We start from the raw sequence: 16,517 nt of genomic DNA, 5'->3' as shown, positions 1-16,517 counted from the left end.
CGGGGGAACTGCGCAGGCGCCTCTCCCGGACCCGGGCACCGCCCACAGGGCACTGATGTCTGCGTGGAGAAACTCTCGAAGCCCCGCCTGAGTACCGACGCGCAGGCGCGAGGGCGCGTGCCCTGCGCTGACAGCTCTGATTGGCTGCCTCGGGTGAGGGCGCCGCCCAATGGGAGGCGTGGATAGTGAGGGGTCCCACACACCCGCTGCGGAGGGTCCGTGTCAAGAGCGGCAGGGGCTGCTTGGAGGTAAGCGAGCTGGGTGAGGGCGCCGCGGGGCGGGCGGGGAAGAGAGCGCTGGGTGCAGGGAGAGAGTGGAGGAAGAAGGAAGGGCACACTGAGGGTCGGAGAGCCTTGGGGCCTGCGCTGAGGGCTGGAGTAGCGCGGGCTGATCGACAGCTCCTTCCTGTGTGCCCTGGAGGCGTTGGTGGAGCCCCTGCTGTGTGCGGGACCCAGCTTGAGCTCGCTTGCACACCCCACCCCTGCAGGGGGCCCTCACGCTGCCGGGCAGAGGAGTCTTGATAAGAGAAAAAGGCAGTGTAGCGGGAAAGTTGAACTTTACGGCCCCTGGTGGAGGTGCTCAGATTTAGTTTGTGTATACGCGGAGGTTTAAGCTAAATTCCACCTTCCGTGCCCTGACACACTGTAGGATGGGGCGAAAGGATTGCAGGCGAGAAAAGTACCGATGTCAAGTTACCTGGGCTACTTTCTAGAAAGATATGTATTCGGATTGTGTCCGTGTTGTTTCAGTGAGCCATGGTAAACTGGCTCCTATGCACCACGCTTTTTCTTGTGTGAGCTCATCCATATTTTGTAAAGTTTGTACATCCACTCCTTCCCTGGGTCAAGCCAAGTAGGTGTTCTGATCCTAGTCCCAGGTGGGGGGCGCGGGGGGGAGGAGTTCTGTCTTACAAGTGGGGATGTAATCAAGGCAGAGTGCAACCCTCCATCTTCTCCTGCCACCACCCCAGCCCCATTTGACTGTTTCTGGAAAAATCCTTCTTGGCTTTTCAATACAGGGTTTCTCTGTGTAGCTTTGGAGCTTGTCCTGGAACTGTTTGTAGCCCAGGCTGGCCTTGAACTCAACAGAGACCCGCCTAACTTTGCCTCCCAGTCCTGGGATTAAAGGCTCGTGAGCAGCTTCTATGCCAGCGCTATAAACTAAAGTCTGCCTACTTCTGACACAGAAGAGGTAAAGAAGGTGGCCATTGGCACTTGGGAGGCAGAAGAAACAAGACTGAGAACCAGACTTTTCTGTGTACATGCTGAGGTCAAGGCCAGCAGCCTAGATATTTATAAGCTCCAGTTTCAAAAACAGAAATTGAAACCAGACCTGACGGTGGTGGTACATGCCTTTAATCCCAGCACTCGGAGGCAGAGGCAGGCAGATCTCTGAGTTCGAGGCCAGCCTGGTCTACAAACAGAGCGAGTTCCAGGACAAGCTCCAAAGCTACACAGAGAAACCCTGTATAGAAAAACGGGGGGGGGGGGGGGGGGAGACGACACGGGACACGACACCAAACCAGGAGCCAGTAAGATGGCCCAGCAGGTAAAGGTGAATATCACACAACCCTGATGATCTAGGTTCATCCTCGAACCCACATAAGTGTGGGAGGAAAGTTTGAACTCCACAAAGTTTTCCCCTGACCACCACATGTTTGCTACAACACATTCATGCATACAGGCACACAGTAACATAAGGGGAAAAAATGGTGGGGGACCTTCAGGATGGCTCAGTGGGTGAAGGCAATTGACACTAAACCTGATGACCTGAGTTTGATTCCAGAACCTGCATGATAGGACAAATCCTTCAGGCTGTCCTCTTACCTCCATACATGTACCCTCACCTGGTAAGTATAATAAAGTAAAAATAAAATGCCCTTTAAAAGATTGGGATTGGATCAGAAATCTAGCGCCTAAGTTTAGGGAGGGTTTGCAGAATGGACTGTGAGTGCCTGTTATGTGAATGGTGTTGGGTTGAAACCAGAGAAAGAGAAGAGGACTTAGGACACAGAGGAGGATTTGAGTTTTAGTTGATTGGTTGTTTGTTTTGTTGTTTGTTTGTTTTTTGAGACAGAGTAGCCCTGGCTGTCCTGGAATAAGCTCTGTAGACCAGGCTGGCCTTGAGCTCACAGAGATCCATCCACCTGCCTCTGTCTCTTGAGTTCTGGGATTAAAGGCGTTATGCACCCAGCAAACTTGAGTTTTGTATCTTGGGTGGTAAGTGTGATGGTGCACACCTGTAATCCCAGCACTGGGGAGGCAGAGGCAGAAGGATCACTTCAAAGCCATCCTCTGTTGCATAGCAAGTTTGAGGCCAGGCTGGGTTGCATACAAACCCAAGTATTGACTTTTGTTAACGAAGTATCTTCTTAGTCTTCTGGTCAGTCCGACTTTTAGCTCCATTTTACAGGTGAGAGAAATAAAAGGGGAGGGCTCATACCCGCTCCTTTCTTAAATGAATATCCCAGAGGAGGAGAGGTGTTACACAACAGGAAACCTCATGTGTGCAAGTGGGCGGGGCAGCACCAGAGGCCAGGCTCCAGAGCACCCCCTCTCTCTTGCAGACACCTGACTGTAGTGACTGTGATAGGCTAAGACATAAAGGTGAAGTGAGACTGATTGACAGACTGGTGACTAATGGGGTGAGCAAGGGAACTCCTGAGACACCCGCTCCCCTTAGGGTCCTGACGGACCACTGACTCCTGCCCGTCTTTCTCCAGACACTGCCTTCCCATAATGGCAGAGATAGTGGCAGAAACAGCTGAGATACCAGCACAGTCACCAGGAGCAGTGGACATTTCGACACCAGTGTCAGGAGAACTGGCAGAGATGGCAACCACAGTGACTGAGATGACCCCTGGGGAGGCGCTGGCCTCGTCCCTCTTCTTCCAGCACCACCAGTTCATGTGCTCTGAGTGTGGCAGCCTCTACAACACCCTGGAGGAAGTCCTCTCCCACCAGGAACAGCACCTGCCTACCATGTCAGAGGAGGAGGTGCTAACCGCCCAGGACACAGGCCTGGAGTCTGAGCTAGTGCCTGACACTGGGGACGGACCTTTCCAATGTGGTGAGTGCAGCCAGCTCATCCTCTCCCCCAGTGAGCTCCTGGCACACCAGGATGCCCACCTGCAGGAGTCTGCAAGCCAGATCCAGTACCAGTGTGGCGACTGCCAGGAGCTCTTCCCATCACCTGAGCTGTGGGTGGCTCATCGAAAGACTCAGCACCTTTCCAGTACAGCTGATGAGCCACCAGTGCCACCTCCTTTTCCTCCCCCAACACCCCCACCCCCACCACCAGAAGTCAAGATGGAGCCCTATGAGTGTCCCGAGTGTTCTACCCTCTGTGCCACCCCTGAAGAGTTCTTGGAGCATCAGGGCACCCACTTTGACTCCCTGGAGAAAGAAGAGCGCAATGGGTTAGAAGAGGAGGAGGAGGAAGAAGAGGAGGAGACCGATGAGGAGGAAACAGCAGCAGAGCTCACTGCTGATGATATGGGAGATGACAAGGCCATGGCTGATCGAGCTCAGAGCTGTGGAGATTGTTCCCAGCACTGTACCACTTCAGCTGCACGCCGCCGACACCGACGGGCATCTCGTGGTCCAGCGTCTGGCACTCTCCCCTTCCACTGCAGCCAATGTCAGCGCAGCTTCAGCTCTGCTAACCGTCTGATGGCTCATGGACGAGCCCATGTGGGTGGTACCCATGAGTGTACCACCTGCTCCAAGGTGTTCAAGAAGGCAGCCTCTCTGGAGCAGCACCAGCGGCTGCACCGTGGGGAAGCCCGCTACCTCTGTGTGGACTGTGGCCGTGGCTTTGGCACTGAGCTCACTTTGGTGGCCCATCGCCGAGTTCATACTGCCAACCCATTACACCGCTGTCGCTGTGGCAAGACCTTCAGCAACATGACCAAGTTCCTCTACCACCGACGAACTCACACTGGGAAAAGTGGAACCCCCACCAAAGTAGCAACTGTCTCCCCAGCTCCAGCTGAGCCCACGCCCCCACCTCCACCCCCACCTGTCCAGCTGCCCTGCCCACAGTGCCCCAAGTCCTTTGCCTCAGCCTCCCGGCTTTCCAGGCACCGACGCGCAGTACATGGCCCCCCTGAACGCCGACACAGGTGTGGGATTTGTGGCAAGGGCTTCAAGAAGCTGGTCCATGTGCGCAACCACCTGCGGACACACACAGGTGAGAGGCCCTTCCAGTGTCACTCCTGCGGGAAGACCTTCGCCTCTTTAGCCAACCTCAGCCGCCATCAGCTGACCCATACAGGAGTACGTCCCTACCAATGCCTGGACTGTGGCAAGCGCTTCACACAGAGCTCCAACCTACAGCAACACCGTCGGCTACACCTACGACCAGTAGCCTTTGCGCGTGCCCCTCGCCTTCCCATAACTGGTCTCTACAACAAGAGCCCCTACTACTGTGGAACCTGCGGCCGCTGGTTCCGTGCCATGGCAGGCCTCCGACTGCACCAGCGGGTCCATGCCCGAGCTAGAACATTGACACTACAGCCTCCTAGGTCACCCTCTCCAGTCCCACCCCCACCCCCTGAACCTCAGCAGACTATCATGTGCACAGAGCTTGGGGAGACCATTGCCATCATCGAGACATCCCAGCCACTGGCGCTGGAGGACACACTGCAGCTGTGCCAGGCAGCACTGGGGGCCAGTGAAGCGAGTGGACTGTTGCAGTTGGACACGGCGTTTGTGTGACAGCACAAGGGCAATGATAGGAGGTTCGCTTACAAGACAGAGCAGAGCAGCTCAGGGGAGACCACCAGATGTCAGGATCCACCCTGCTGGCCTCTTCTAACTGCTGACTCCTCAGACCAAGGACAACCCTGCCAGGTTTCTTCTGTCACCTTTCTCTGCCCAAGGTGAAACTGAAGCTCTGTGAAGTGATGTGATCCATCTCAGCCCTTGCTGCTGCGCTGCAAAATGGGGTTTGCCAAGGCTCTTTGCACGGCATCACCCAGTGCTCAGCAACATCAGGTAACCTTTATGAGCACCAACCATATGCCAGACACTCATATACCTCTCAGATCTTCTGCTTGTAAACCCTAACTCCCCACTTCCCTGGATTTTGGGTGCCTGGGACTTAGCTCTGCTGGGTACAGGTAGTTTCTCTGGGCTTGTTCCTTCTTGGTTTGACAGTATGAAAAGAAATCTGTAGGTACCCCCAGTACTCAGCTCAGACTAGGTGATGTTGAAGAGCCAGGAGTGAACCAGACACAGCTCTGAACTCCGACTCTGAACTCAGTCCAGCAGGAGCAACAGACTAAAGTACAGACAGACAGCTTGCCTGAATGCAGCGCATTCAGCCTCTGTGCTCAAGGCACACACGTGCCATGGTGCTATGGGCCAGAGGCAGTGAGTCAGGCCTGAGGATCCCTGGGCTGTGATGGGAAAGTGTAGGGACAATGGGATCTGAGAATAGGGAGCAAGCCTCCATGGGAGGTTCCTAATGGCACCAGTTCCCGAAGTAAAGCAGGAATCTGCCAGTGGAAAAGGACATTTTAGACAGGCTCTCCAGTTATAACTGCAATAAACTGGCTGATAGGCTTAGGCGGGGACACTTAGTGTCTATCGGTGGACCTGTGCATCATCCCTGTTGTATGAGTAAGGATATGGGTCAGAGAATATATTCTGTTCTCCTTGGAGAAGGCAGTGTCACGGAGCATTTGGGATTTGAGGGGCCTTGGAAACAGGAAGGGATTGTATTTTTTCATAGGGTGTCCTTCCTCTCCCTAAGATGATTATAGGAGACCAGTGGGGCAGGGCTCCCCCAAGTCTCAGCAGACCATGGTGCTCCAACAAGTGAAGCAGGATGCTGCTGGGGCTGGGCACTGTCTGAGAGATAAGCCCAGGCCTTGGAAATTGAGGTGAGTTGTTGTTGAAGGAACGTCACAGGGAGGGTGTCGTGTCTCCCTGGATCAGAGCAGGGAGTGGGAGGTTGGCAATGGTCCAAGAGAGGTGAGCAGAACTGAGTAGGGACATTAGGGTCTGATGGGTAAGACAGCCTCAGTGACCACATAGTCAACCAGTAGGTCCATCCCTTAACTCAAACCAGCCATTCTCACCGTACCTTATAATTGGTTTGAGCAAAAGATCTGTCCTACAGGGTAGACAGGCACCCCTGGGGCTGATGGAAGCATCTAGCAGAGCCCAGAATATGAGAATCCCTCATGGATATGTTTCAAAATTCCTTTTTGTGCGTCGTTAGAATCCATCAGAAGGCTCCCTCCCTTTCCGGAGCCTTCTACCCACTCACTGTTTGGCACCATTTGGAGATACCATTTCCTTCTGCTATGGTCCCCACCATCTGGCTCCAGCATATTTTGAAAGTCAAGGGGAAAAGCCAGGCAAGGTGGCACAAGCCTGTAATCTCAGCATTTGGAAGCCTAAGGCAAAATCATCTCCAATTCCAGGCAGACTTGGACTATAACTGGAAGACCACCTCAAAAAACAGAGAAAAGCTAAGCTGTCTCCACCTTCCCAGGGTCACCACTTCCCAATATCCCTAAGAGAAGTGAAGCAAGTATACCCTGCGTTCAGGCAGTTACACCCCAGGAATCTGTCCACACATACCACCCCACTGAGTCCTACAGGCAGTTAGCCTAAGAGACTTTCATTATCCAGGGTCCCACTGGGCCCTGCTGCAGACATCCCTTTGTTCAGATCCTGACTCTGCCTCTTAAATTCTGGGGTTTCAACCACTCTGAACCCTAATCTCACTGATCACCCAGGATGGAGACCTTGCCCCTGCTGAAGCAGACGGTTTGTGCCAGGTCATGGACAGGCTCATAAGCACTGGTGGTTTAGGGGTTTCCAGCCTCAGTGTCCCCCTGCCTGAGGTAGAGCTCATTCTAAGCCCTGAACCCCCTCACCTCTGTGGAAACAGGCAGCCAGACAGGAAGAAGGGTTTCATGCCAATAATTTATTGAACGGAGGTCTGTACACAGGCAAACCTTACTGTGGAAACTAAGACACCAGGGGCTCTTTCCCTACTCCCTCCTTCCAGGATAGGGAGAGGGTAGAAGCCTTGGGAGCAGAGGACAAGAAGGGGATACAGCTGAGGAGAGGGGTGGGTTGGATGGTGTGAATCGACGTTTTTCTTTAAGAAAAAAATTATAACAATCTATTTACACCCAGGGGGGCCAGGGGAGGGAAAAGGTGGGCTGGACTGGTTCTATTTACAAGGGACATGGGAGGGGGAAAGGAGTGGTAGCCTGGGGGAGGGGAGGGGACCAAAGGGGTAGAAGGTCCTCGTAGCCCTAAACCCCCGTCCTTCCTTCTCTTCCCTCCCCACAACCAGTTAAAATCCTCTTTAAAAAGCCCACCACAAAGGTAAGGCTGAGGAGGGAGGGCCTAGATGTTAGGGGTAGGAGTTCATTTACCTCTGCCCTCTAGTCTAGGGGCCCAGCCAGGGCAGGAGCTTGATGAGGCTATGCCCCCCCCTTCCCAGCCCCACTTGGGAATTCCCAGATGGATGTGGAGGGGTAGTTGGTGGGGCCCTCAAGAAGAGTTAGCCAGGGTAGTTGTGGCATCAGGTGCCTGCCAGTCTGGGCCGGTCTGAGTCTCAGTTAAAGCTGAAGGAGGGAGGAGGAGACAGTTAGCTTCTGCATCATCCCCACCGCCATGCCATGAGAGTAGAACTTGTTTCAAGACACTGCAAGAAGCTGACAGCTGTCACTTCTTGTTCAGGGCTACAAACTCAGATGCCAAAGGCCAGCCTGACACTAAAGTGGCTCACATCAGGGAGCCAGGCTCCATGGAAGAAAGGAGCAGCTGGACAGAGCTCCAACTGCTGTCAGGAGACAGACAGACCCACAGCTACCAAATCCAGTTTTCTCCCCCAAAGAAACAGGAAATCAGGGGTTTTTTTTTTTTTTTGTTTTTACCCAAAATGGCCCAGTGTTTAAATGTGGGCAACTTTCTGTTTATTTTGTTCAGACCAAGAAATGTTTGGCATTTAAACACAAATGTGGCCAATACTGTCCTAAGGTTGATGACATGCTATGCCTTCTGTGCCATCAAATGTCGACAAATTAAAACCTATAGAAGCCCCCGCTTTATCCTCAACACATGTTCCCCAACTTACCTTGTGAGGACGAGGTGAGGGCAGTAGAGCCTGCTGGGGACCTCAAGTGAGGAGGGATGAGAATGGCATTGAGAGACGGTTGGATGGAGAGTTCTAGACACAGGAATTGACATGCCCAGTCAGGGAGAAGCAGGGCATTTGGAAAGCCAGTTAAGGTTAGGATGGGGTACCAAACAGGGACCCAGTTACTGGCAAGGTCAGGTAGTAGAGACATTAGCCACAGGACTCTTGGTGTAAAACTTGAAAAGATGTAGCATCTAGCCACAATATGGTGGTGACATCTGGCTGAGTCCAGGGCTGCCCTGTACCCTCTCAGCTCCTAGTCCTGTCTCTCCATGTCCCCCAAAAACTCCACAGGCCCCAAGCTGTGCTCTCACCACCAGGACTGAAGTTGAAGAGGGGGGGAAGCGGGCGGTTGTTGGGTAGCTGGGTTCCGAGACACCGCAGTTCATCAAAGAAGCTGTGGGCACAGGCCTCTAGTGGGGAGAGCCTTGAGGATGGAGTGTACTCCAACAGGCTTGAGCAGAGCGCAATGGCCTCAGGTGGTGTCCGAGATTTGAATACCTGTGGGTAGTTAAGCAGGTGGGTGCTGTGACACCAGGATGGTGTGCCTTATAGGGCACACCTGTTGCCTCCCTGACACCCACCTCCCCAATAAGGAAACAGGCATAAATACTGAACTGAGCAGCTAGCTCAGTTTCCTTGCCACTACATAAATGGGAATCTTGTATTTACCTATGGGTTCTCAACTTTTAAAATTCTATAAACTTCACAATCTGAAAGTGTTGTTGACTGACTCCCTGTTTAACTTCAGACACACACCCCCAGCCATAACTTATTTTTATTTTTTATATCTGTTTATTTTACTTTATGAATATGGTGCCTGAGTGCATGGCTGTTGACCACACACATGCCTGTAGGATCCCCTGGAACTGGGCTTACAGGTAGTTGTGAGCCACCATGTGGGTGCTGGGAATTGAACCCAGGTCCTCTGTAAGAGTAACAAGTGCTCTTAACCACTGAGCCACGTCTCAAGCCCCACAAGCTATGATTTTTAAGCCAGGTCTCCAGATCAGCTGGCCTTCAAGGGGACCCAGCTCTTCAGCCATGCTGTATGAATCCCTAGTACTGCCCTACCTTTGTCCAGGGGTGAGCTTTGATTTGTGGGAACTTGAACTCTGTGTAGTTGGGGTTCATCTCTCGGATTTGTTCCCTGGTTGGCGTTCCTAGTACCTGGAAAAGAAACGGAGGAGTCTGAAACAAGGGCCCTTTCCTCAGGCCGGGCCCACCTTCCCTGCCCCTGCCCCTGCCCCTGCCTTCACCTTGATGATCTCCACAAGCTGGTCCACTCCACTGTCCCCAGGGAAGATGGGCTGGCCAAGAAGCAGCTCAGCCAGTACACAGCCAGCTGACCACACATCTGAAGGGGAAGGGCAGAAGTTCAACACTAGGCAGCCAAAGCTGTCAAGTCCACTCCTTTTGCACACATGGCTATCTCCAGAGGTACTGGCTCAAGACCACAACCAGAACGGGAAACTGAAGCCTGAACCTCCAGGTCTACCTGGCTCAGCTGCACTTACAGCCCCCATGCCCTCTGTGAGTGACCCCCAATGAACCCGTTGAACCCTTCTCTACTAGGCCAATACAAGGCCTGACCCAGTCAACTGGCACCTGTGTGCTTTGGGACACAAGAAAGCTTTCTGTCCTGCTCATGGGAAGAACTGTGGCCTGGCCTGCTCACCCCCCTCCCTACCTTGGCCTATATGGTACAAGTTCACACCTAGGACCATCCCAGCTCCTCTTCAACCCTTTCATATACATGTTCTCATTGCAGCCTTCCTTCAGGTCTGGAAGAGGGTAATGCTCCCTCAGGAACAGAAAAAGATGGGCCCTGGGAGCAGGCCACCACCCCCTTCCCTCCACCAGACTGACTGGGAGGGTCTAGAGTGGTGGTGGGCTCTAGAGTCAAATTAGTCTTGAGATCTCAGCCCTGCCCTGGCCAGCTGTTGAGCCCCTGGCAGTAGCTGTATAGCAACCAGCCTTCCCTTGTCTGACTGCTCCAAACAAGACGCACCAGCGCCAGCCTCAACCTGTGAGAATCAGTGTTGGAACAGACGGTAAGCTTTAATCACCAAGCCTGCAACAGTGCCCAGGAGCTTAAAACCTGCCAAGACTGCCACTCCCCAGTCTCTGTTCCCTAACTGACCGATGGATGAGGTGTAATCTGTGGCTCCGAAGATGAGCTCTGGGGCACGGTAGTACCGAGAACAGATGTAGGAAACATTGGGCTCCCCCCGAACCAACTGCTTTGCACTGTGGGAAAAGACAGGCAGGGTTAAGCATAAACCCAAGGCTGAGGCTCTCACCCTTTTAGGTACCCCACAGGTTCTAGGTCAGACTTACCTGCCAAAGTCACAGAGCTTGAGGACAGCAGTGTCAGGGTCCACAAGCAAATTCTGGGGCTTGATGTCACGGTGACACACACCTTGGGAGTGGATGTAGGCCAAGCTCCGGAAGAGCTGGTACATGTACACCTAAAATGGGCAGGGCACAGCTCTACTCCAGCCCACTGCTTCCCACATGCACATTGCTGGCCCACATCAGACCATTCTCCTTGCTGGCTATTGATGGCCCCAGTTCCTGAACCCTGTTTTGAAACCCCTGATCCTCATACTTTGCATAGGCCAGAGGGCCCCATTCCCAATTTCTGACTCATGCTTAAGGACGGCTTGCTGGGACTAGGACTGACCCCCACATAGGGAACGACTGCCCAGTCTCCCCTGGCACAGCCTGAAGAGTGACACCAGGTCTTGACATAACAGGTGTGAGCCAGGCACTCTGCTTCCCCTCTCACCAAAAACCACTAGCTCTGGAGGCCGAGGCCTCCCACTGACAGCTCTTCCAGCTTCATTCCCTGCCCTCCTTATGCCACTGACTAGAACCTAAGTAAGGTTTCTGGTTTTGATTTTAATTTGTATTACATTTCGATTGAGTATACATGCCCACCTCTGGGGGAGGATGGTGATATGTGCACCATAGACCACAACTGGCAATCAGAGGAAAACTTGCTGGCGTCAGTTCTTTGATCGTGTAGATCCCAGTAATTGGTCCTCAAGCTTTGTAACAAGCACCTTTACCCATGGAACCTTTCTGGGAATTTTTTTTTTTTTTTTTTTTTTTTTTGGCACAGGGTCAAACACTAGATTCCAAGATGGCCTTTAACTTGAAATCCTCGTGCCTTAGCCTCCCCAGTGCTGAGATTACAGGCATGCACCACAACAACATGCAGCCAGGACCTTTGAGTTTACTTTCTCCTGCATCCCCTGTCTAGGCCAGTCCCTATATATATTAACTAGCTGCTAACTGCTCGACACAGGGACCCCTCTTCCTGTACCTGCATCATCATACTACTCTCCTCCCAGTGTTCCTTGATCTTTCTCACCTCAAGCCAGGCAGGGAAGGGCATTCAGTTCCCAGAACTCCCTGTGGCCCTCTACATTGCAGCAGCTCCTCAGCTTTATCATGGTCTGTGATGGTGCCTGCCATCAGTGTCTTAAAGGCAGGGTCTCTTTCTGTAGTCCTGCCTGTCCTGATGCTTACTATGTAGACCAGGATGACCTTGAACTCAGATCTTCCTGTCTCTGCCTCCTGAGTGCTGGGACAAAAGGTATTTTATACCACCATGCCCAGACTAACAGGCATGCTCTTCACGGGCAAGGTCTTGGTTTCAGTCAGCTGTGCCTTTGGAAGTGCTCAGCACTGGCTGACCACAAGAGCAGCCACAAGCACAGCCCACATCAGCATCAACTCACCCAGGTACAAGGTGCTGAAGCCATGAACAGGCCCAAGGTGAGACGGCTCTTCTGTGTGGGCACACCCTTTTTCTAGGCTTTCCCACCTACCCCAACCCAATGGTCCAATTGTGTGGAGCAGTTAGTTCCTTTTCTACCTCTTTGGCAAGCCCTTGCCTTGGCCCTCCTCTGGACTTACCAAACCATCTACAAGCTACAAGGCTGAAGACAGGGGACATAGGCCTTTACAGACCAACCTAAATTCAGAAGATGCAGGAAGCCATAGACACATGGCCTCAGAGCCCTGGTTTTGTGGGTCTGTGCTGCAGCAGCCTGACTGCCTACCTTGACATAGATGATAGGGATGATCAGTTTGGCCTTGGTAAAGTGACGAGCCACCCGGTACACTGTCTCGGGCACATATTCCAGCACCAGATTTAAATACAGCTCATCTTTCTGGAGGGCAAAGGAGAGATTGTCAGGAAAGACAGGAGGTGTGCAGAAAACAGAGAAGGACAGATAGGACCTCTTGGGACAGGCAGGGGAAAATGGACAGCATCTAAGTATGGCAATACCCCCCACACACACCTTAGATTCCCAATGTCTCACCTTCTCCCCACTGGAGTAGAAAAAGTACCGTAGCCTCACGATATTGCAGTGGTCCAGCTTACGCATAATCTGCAGCTCTCGGTTCTAGAGGGCAAAGGGAGAGTGTCAATACATCCAATCCTCTGCCTCCCCCGGCCCCAGTACCCTCACCTCCACCCTACACCTATTTCTGCTAATATTTCTGTTCCCTGTGTTCCAAACTCAAGGCTCCAAGGCTTGGTGGAGGGAAAAAAAGATTCCTTCTTCACCCCGGCCCCTTCCCTCACATGCAAGCTGGTGCCTATGGGTCAGTTAGTCCTGGGTCACCAATGTGTTTACTTCAACCTGCTTTTCAGAAGTTTTCTAACTACTGCTAACATGTGGAAGGTCAATTATTTCCTTCATAATGCCAGCCCTCAGCATCTCTTGAGAAATTTACTTGGTCTCAGCTACTCAGAAGGCTAAGGCAGAAGGATTTCCAGTTCAAGGACAGTCTGGGCACCTTAGTGCAGCTCTGTACTAGGGATCTAGCTAGCTCCCTGGTGAAGCACTCACACAGCATGCACAAGCCTCTGGGTTCAACCCCACATATTACCAAACCACAGAAACATCACCACCAGACACAGGCACAAGCAGTAGACAGCAGTGGTTACCTGGTTCACCCTGACCCCCTATCACTCCCTATCACCTTCCCTGGAAGTACTGCGGACTCATATCTCCAGCTTAAACCCTAGACTCCACACTTCCAATCTCATCTTCCACTCCATGCCTGCGTCTCTTCCCTGTAGGGCCTCAGAACGCTGACTGACACCCCAGAGCTCCTCCTGTCCCAGAGTCCTTCCTGTACAGCCCCAGGTGTTACCCCATATAGTCTGGCACAGTCCTCCACGGAGCACATAACCCTCCACTTCCCTCTCTTTCCTGCTAGTTTCCCAGGCCTCAGCTAACTCACAGAGCACCCTTTCCTCTGGGTACAGAGCCCTGCCCTGCACCTAGGCAAGTGGCTACCAAAAAGGCTGAATTCCATTAGGCACTGGCAGATGTCTGGGTCAGAGCACGACTTTCAGAGCTACCAGCATCAGCCTTACCAGACCCTTTCTTCTAGCAGAGACGTGGCCAAGTAGTTGAGAAGGACTCAGAGGTCAACAGCCCAGGGCCTCCCCCTGAAAGGGCCTTACTATGCAGCCTCATTTCTGCTGCCCTCAGAGACTCTGCAGGTAAATTAAATTAGAACTTGCCTGTCAAGCCTTTACACTGAGGAAATGCCCAGTAAACATTAGCTCTCAACTATTCTGGAATTTACATTTCCCAGCTTCCTCCCAGTTCACTCCCTTCCTTCCCCCTCTCCTGAGGCCCATGCTCAGGTCCAGCTGAAATCCCAGCTCAGGCTGTTGAGATGTTTCAGTAGATAAAAGTAGTTGTCATTTTAGCCTGATGGCCTGAGTCTGACCCCTGGATTCCACAGTGGTAGGAGAACCAACTCCCAACAGTTGCCTAACCTCCACATACGCACCATGACACACACATGCCAGCCACACTTACATACAGACAACTACATATGCACACATGAATAAATAATACTAAGAATATTAAATTTGCTGGGCCATGGTGGCACACGCCTTTAATCCCAGCTTCATGAGGCTGAGGCAGGCGGATCTCTGAGTTTGAGGCCAGCCTGGTCTACAGAGTGAGTTCCAGGACAGACCCCAAAGCTACAGAGAAACCCTGACTCAAAATACCAAAATAAATAAGAAGAATATTAAATTCTAGATCCCAGCTATTGCTGGGCACAATCAGCAGTTACTGCCATTCCCCAAACCTCCAGTCTACCCAAGCTACCTTGAACCTTTTGTCCTGAAGAACCTTCTTGATGGCCACCAGTTCCCTCGTCTCTGCCAGCCGTGCCTGGTACACGACTCCAAATGAGCCATTGCCAATCACTTTGATGTCAGTATAGGCCACCTCTTGGGAACGCTCTGGGCCTTGGCCTAGAGTGGCTACCACTGTGGTCACCTTCCCGCTGTCACCTAAGGAACAAAGGGAATACAATCCACTGATCTCTTCTCTGTGGTCACTACAGCCCATGGAGGGGAAGCTATTCAAAAAGCTCACTGCGGGGGAAGAGACAGTGCTTACTCTATGTAACTAACTGTCTGTCACACACCGTGGATTCAATACCTAAGCATGGGAAGCAGGTCACTCCAGTGACCTGGCACCTGCCTCCAAAACCCTAAACTCTGTTTCCCATATTGGAGGACACTGGCATTCAAACATATCCCATTAATGGCTAAGCACCTAATTTCACCTAGCAAACTGCAGCTTGGTGGTGGGGGCCACCAATACCCCAGGTGTAGAGTTCAGCTCCCCAGCCTTAGTCCCTTCTGTAGGGCAGGCACAAGGTACTGTCTTCCACTCAAAAGAATGGAAACTATGGGGTGTTCTTTCTTCAGGAACACTTTGGCCATTCTCAGTCAGAGGGTACTGACTTCTAAGTCCTGCCCAACAGAGCAAGGACCATTACCACTGGTACTGAGTGACAGAAATGAACTGTGACAGCCCTAACCCTCACTTGGGAGCACAGATGGGGTAGGGGGTGCTGTTACTTTTACCAAATACTTCGCAATGGGATGGGCACTGGCCCAGCTTCTCCGTCTCTGTGGTCCCGAGTAGCACCTGACTTGAGAATGGAACAGCTATCTCCAGAACTGCTAGAGAGTAGTCTGTCCAGGGGCCATCAGAGGAGCGCTTGGATTCCAGCCCCACTCCCTTAAGGAAACTTATCAGCAAATTCTAATTGGGAGGGGCCAGTGAGTGACATTTTGAAAAATAATCCTACATTGCTATTTTTCTTTCAAGCCAATGACAGCCACTTTAAACTCATATTTTAAAGTAGGTGTAATCCAAGCCCTCTCTTTCCATTTTTGCTAAATGGCCCCGCCCCCTTATTTTTTAAAAGAGCATTACTGATGAGCTTAATTTGAAGCCCATATTATTCCCAATTTGTTCTTATTTATAAACAGCACCATTGTCACCACTGGGGACCCAAGTCTACACATTTTCAATGGGTAAGGTGGTAATGTCAGGCCTTATGTTTGAAGCCTGGCCCTGTTCTATAGGAACACTAGTAATCCTAAATCTGTGTATCTAAGAGGGATTCAATCCAAATTCCCATTTTTGGTGGAAAGGAAATGAATAGCCCTCTTTTTGTATAGGATGGTGGCAGTGATCTTATTCTTGTCTCTTAGGGGACAATAATCCTAGATCACCATTGGCAAGTAACTATGACCTCTGATCCTGTTCTCTAGTGGATGGCAACGTCGTCAAGTACCCGAGACCTTGATACTGGCTACTGGAAGAATGGGGCCTGTGACCTCTGTTACTCGGATGTTGGTTATTCTGATTCTAAACTCCAAGTGATGATAACCCCCAAACTCCTTTATCTGGAAGACAGAGAGCTCAGACCTCTGTTTGAAGCAGCAGGGTAACCTCGAGCTTCTATCTGGGTACATGAAAGAATCTGATCGCCGTTTGATGGGCTTGGGAAACCCAGATCACCACCCCACAGGGCACCTCTAAGTACTCACGGCCCAGCTTCACTCCAGGCGGCGGGAAGCTAGTGCCCGCGCCGGGGCCACCGCTGCCTCCTCCGCCGCTGCCGCTGGGGCCACCCCCGGAGCTCGAGGCTCCCACGCCCCCACCCATAGCCCCGACTGACGCCTTCCCGCCGCCAGTGCCTCCTGGGCCAGAGGCCGAGCCCCCAGGGCCGCCGCCACCGCCTCCGCCTCCGCCTCCTGGTTCCGCGAACGAGCTGGTCCGTGCCCGGCCCGAGCCCCCAGGGCCGCCTCCGGAAGGCCCGCCGCCACTCATGGCGCCGAGCGCAGGCCCAGGCCGCGGGGCTCGGGCTGCCTGGGCTGCCCCCGCCGCTGCCTCTGCCGCCGCCTCCCCTGGGCTCCGGCCTCTTCCAGGCCGCGCCGTTCGGGCTCCGGCTCCGGCCCAGCGCCCGCCGCGGGGCACGCCGGGAGATGAAGTCCC

General features: G+C 52.7%; 2 protein-coding genes across 4 annotated transcripts; one reads left to right on the top strand and one right to left on the bottom strand.

The window, feature by feature from the left end:
• The first annotated feature begins 150 nt into the window (after positions 1-150).
• Positions 151-6,770, top strand: Znf526 (zinc finger protein 526). 3 transcript variants are annotated; one of them, XR_007589401.1, is made up of 3 exons: positions 151-248; positions 2,723-4,997; positions 5,758-6,770. XR_007589401.1 is itself a non-coding variant. In XM_050127122.1 (2 exons), the coding sequence occupies exon 2, from the start codon at positions 2,739-2,741 to the stop codon at positions 4,716-4,718; it is 1,980 nt and encodes a 659-aa protein (XP_049983079.1). In that variant the 5' UTR covers positions 151-248; positions 2,723-2,738; the 3' UTR covers positions 4,719-6,770. The 3 variants fall into 3 exon arrangements, 2 of the variants coding, with proteins under 2 accessions (XP_049983079.1, XP_049983080.1); XM_050127122.1 differs by having other exon boundaries at positions 2,723-6,770; XM_050127123.1 differs by lacking the exon at positions 151-248 and adding an exon at positions 1,751-1,849 and having other exon boundaries at positions 2,723-6,770.
• Positions 6,771-6,922: 152 nt separating this feature from the next.
• Gsk3a (glycogen synthase kinase 3 alpha) lies at positions 6,923-16,488 on the bottom strand. The gene is made up of 11 exons (XM_050127124.1): positions 16,070-16,488; positions 14,325-14,512; positions 12,507-12,590; positions 12,243-12,353; positions 10,510-10,640; positions 10,313-10,419; positions 9,429-9,526; positions 9,244-9,339; positions 8,484-8,670; positions 8,107-8,199; positions 6,923-7,594 (listed from the first exon to the last, which is right to left on the bottom strand). Exons 1-11 carry the CDS (start codon positions 16,350-16,352, stop codon positions 7,521-7,523), a joined length of 1,452 nt encoding a protein of 483 aa, XP_049983081.1. The 5' UTR covers positions 16,353-16,488; the 3' UTR covers positions 6,923-7,520.
• Positions 16,489-16,517: the final 29 nt, after the last annotated feature.

The sequence above is a fragment of the Alexandromys fortis genome, unplaced genomic scaffold (assembly GCF_014885135.2).
Source record: "Alexandromys fortis isolate MF-2015 unplaced genomic scaffold, M_Fortis_MF-2015_v1.1 scaffold_262, whole genome shotgun sequence".
In the NCBI taxonomy this organism is placed as follows: Eukaryota; Metazoa; Chordata; class Mammalia; order Rodentia; family Cricetidae; genus Alexandromys; species Alexandromys fortis.
Note: the sequence above shows the minus strand (reverse complement) of the source record. Positions and strands in the feature narration are given on the sequence as shown.

What these genes read in the sequence shown, in the direction of transcription:
- Znf526 (XM_050127122.1), top strand. Translation starts at nt 2,739, where the DNA reads ATGGCAGAGATAGTGGCAGAAACAGCTGAGATACCAGCACAGTCACCA.
- Gsk3a (XM_050127124.1), bottom strand. Translation starts at nt 16,352, where the DNA reads ATGAGTGGCGGCGGGCCTTCCGGAGGCGGCCCTGGGGGCTCGGGCCGG. An exon ending in TCTACTCCAGTGGGGAGAAG is followed by an intron (nt 12,354 to 12,506) that starts GTGAGACATTGG and finishes TTTGCCCTCCAG; the next exon opens with AAAGATGAGCTGTATTTAAA. An exon ending in CCTCACCTCGTCCTCACAAG is followed by an intron (nt 7,595 to 8,106) that starts GTAAGTTGGGGA and finishes TCCCTCCTTCAG; the next exon opens with CTTTAACTGAGACTCAGACC.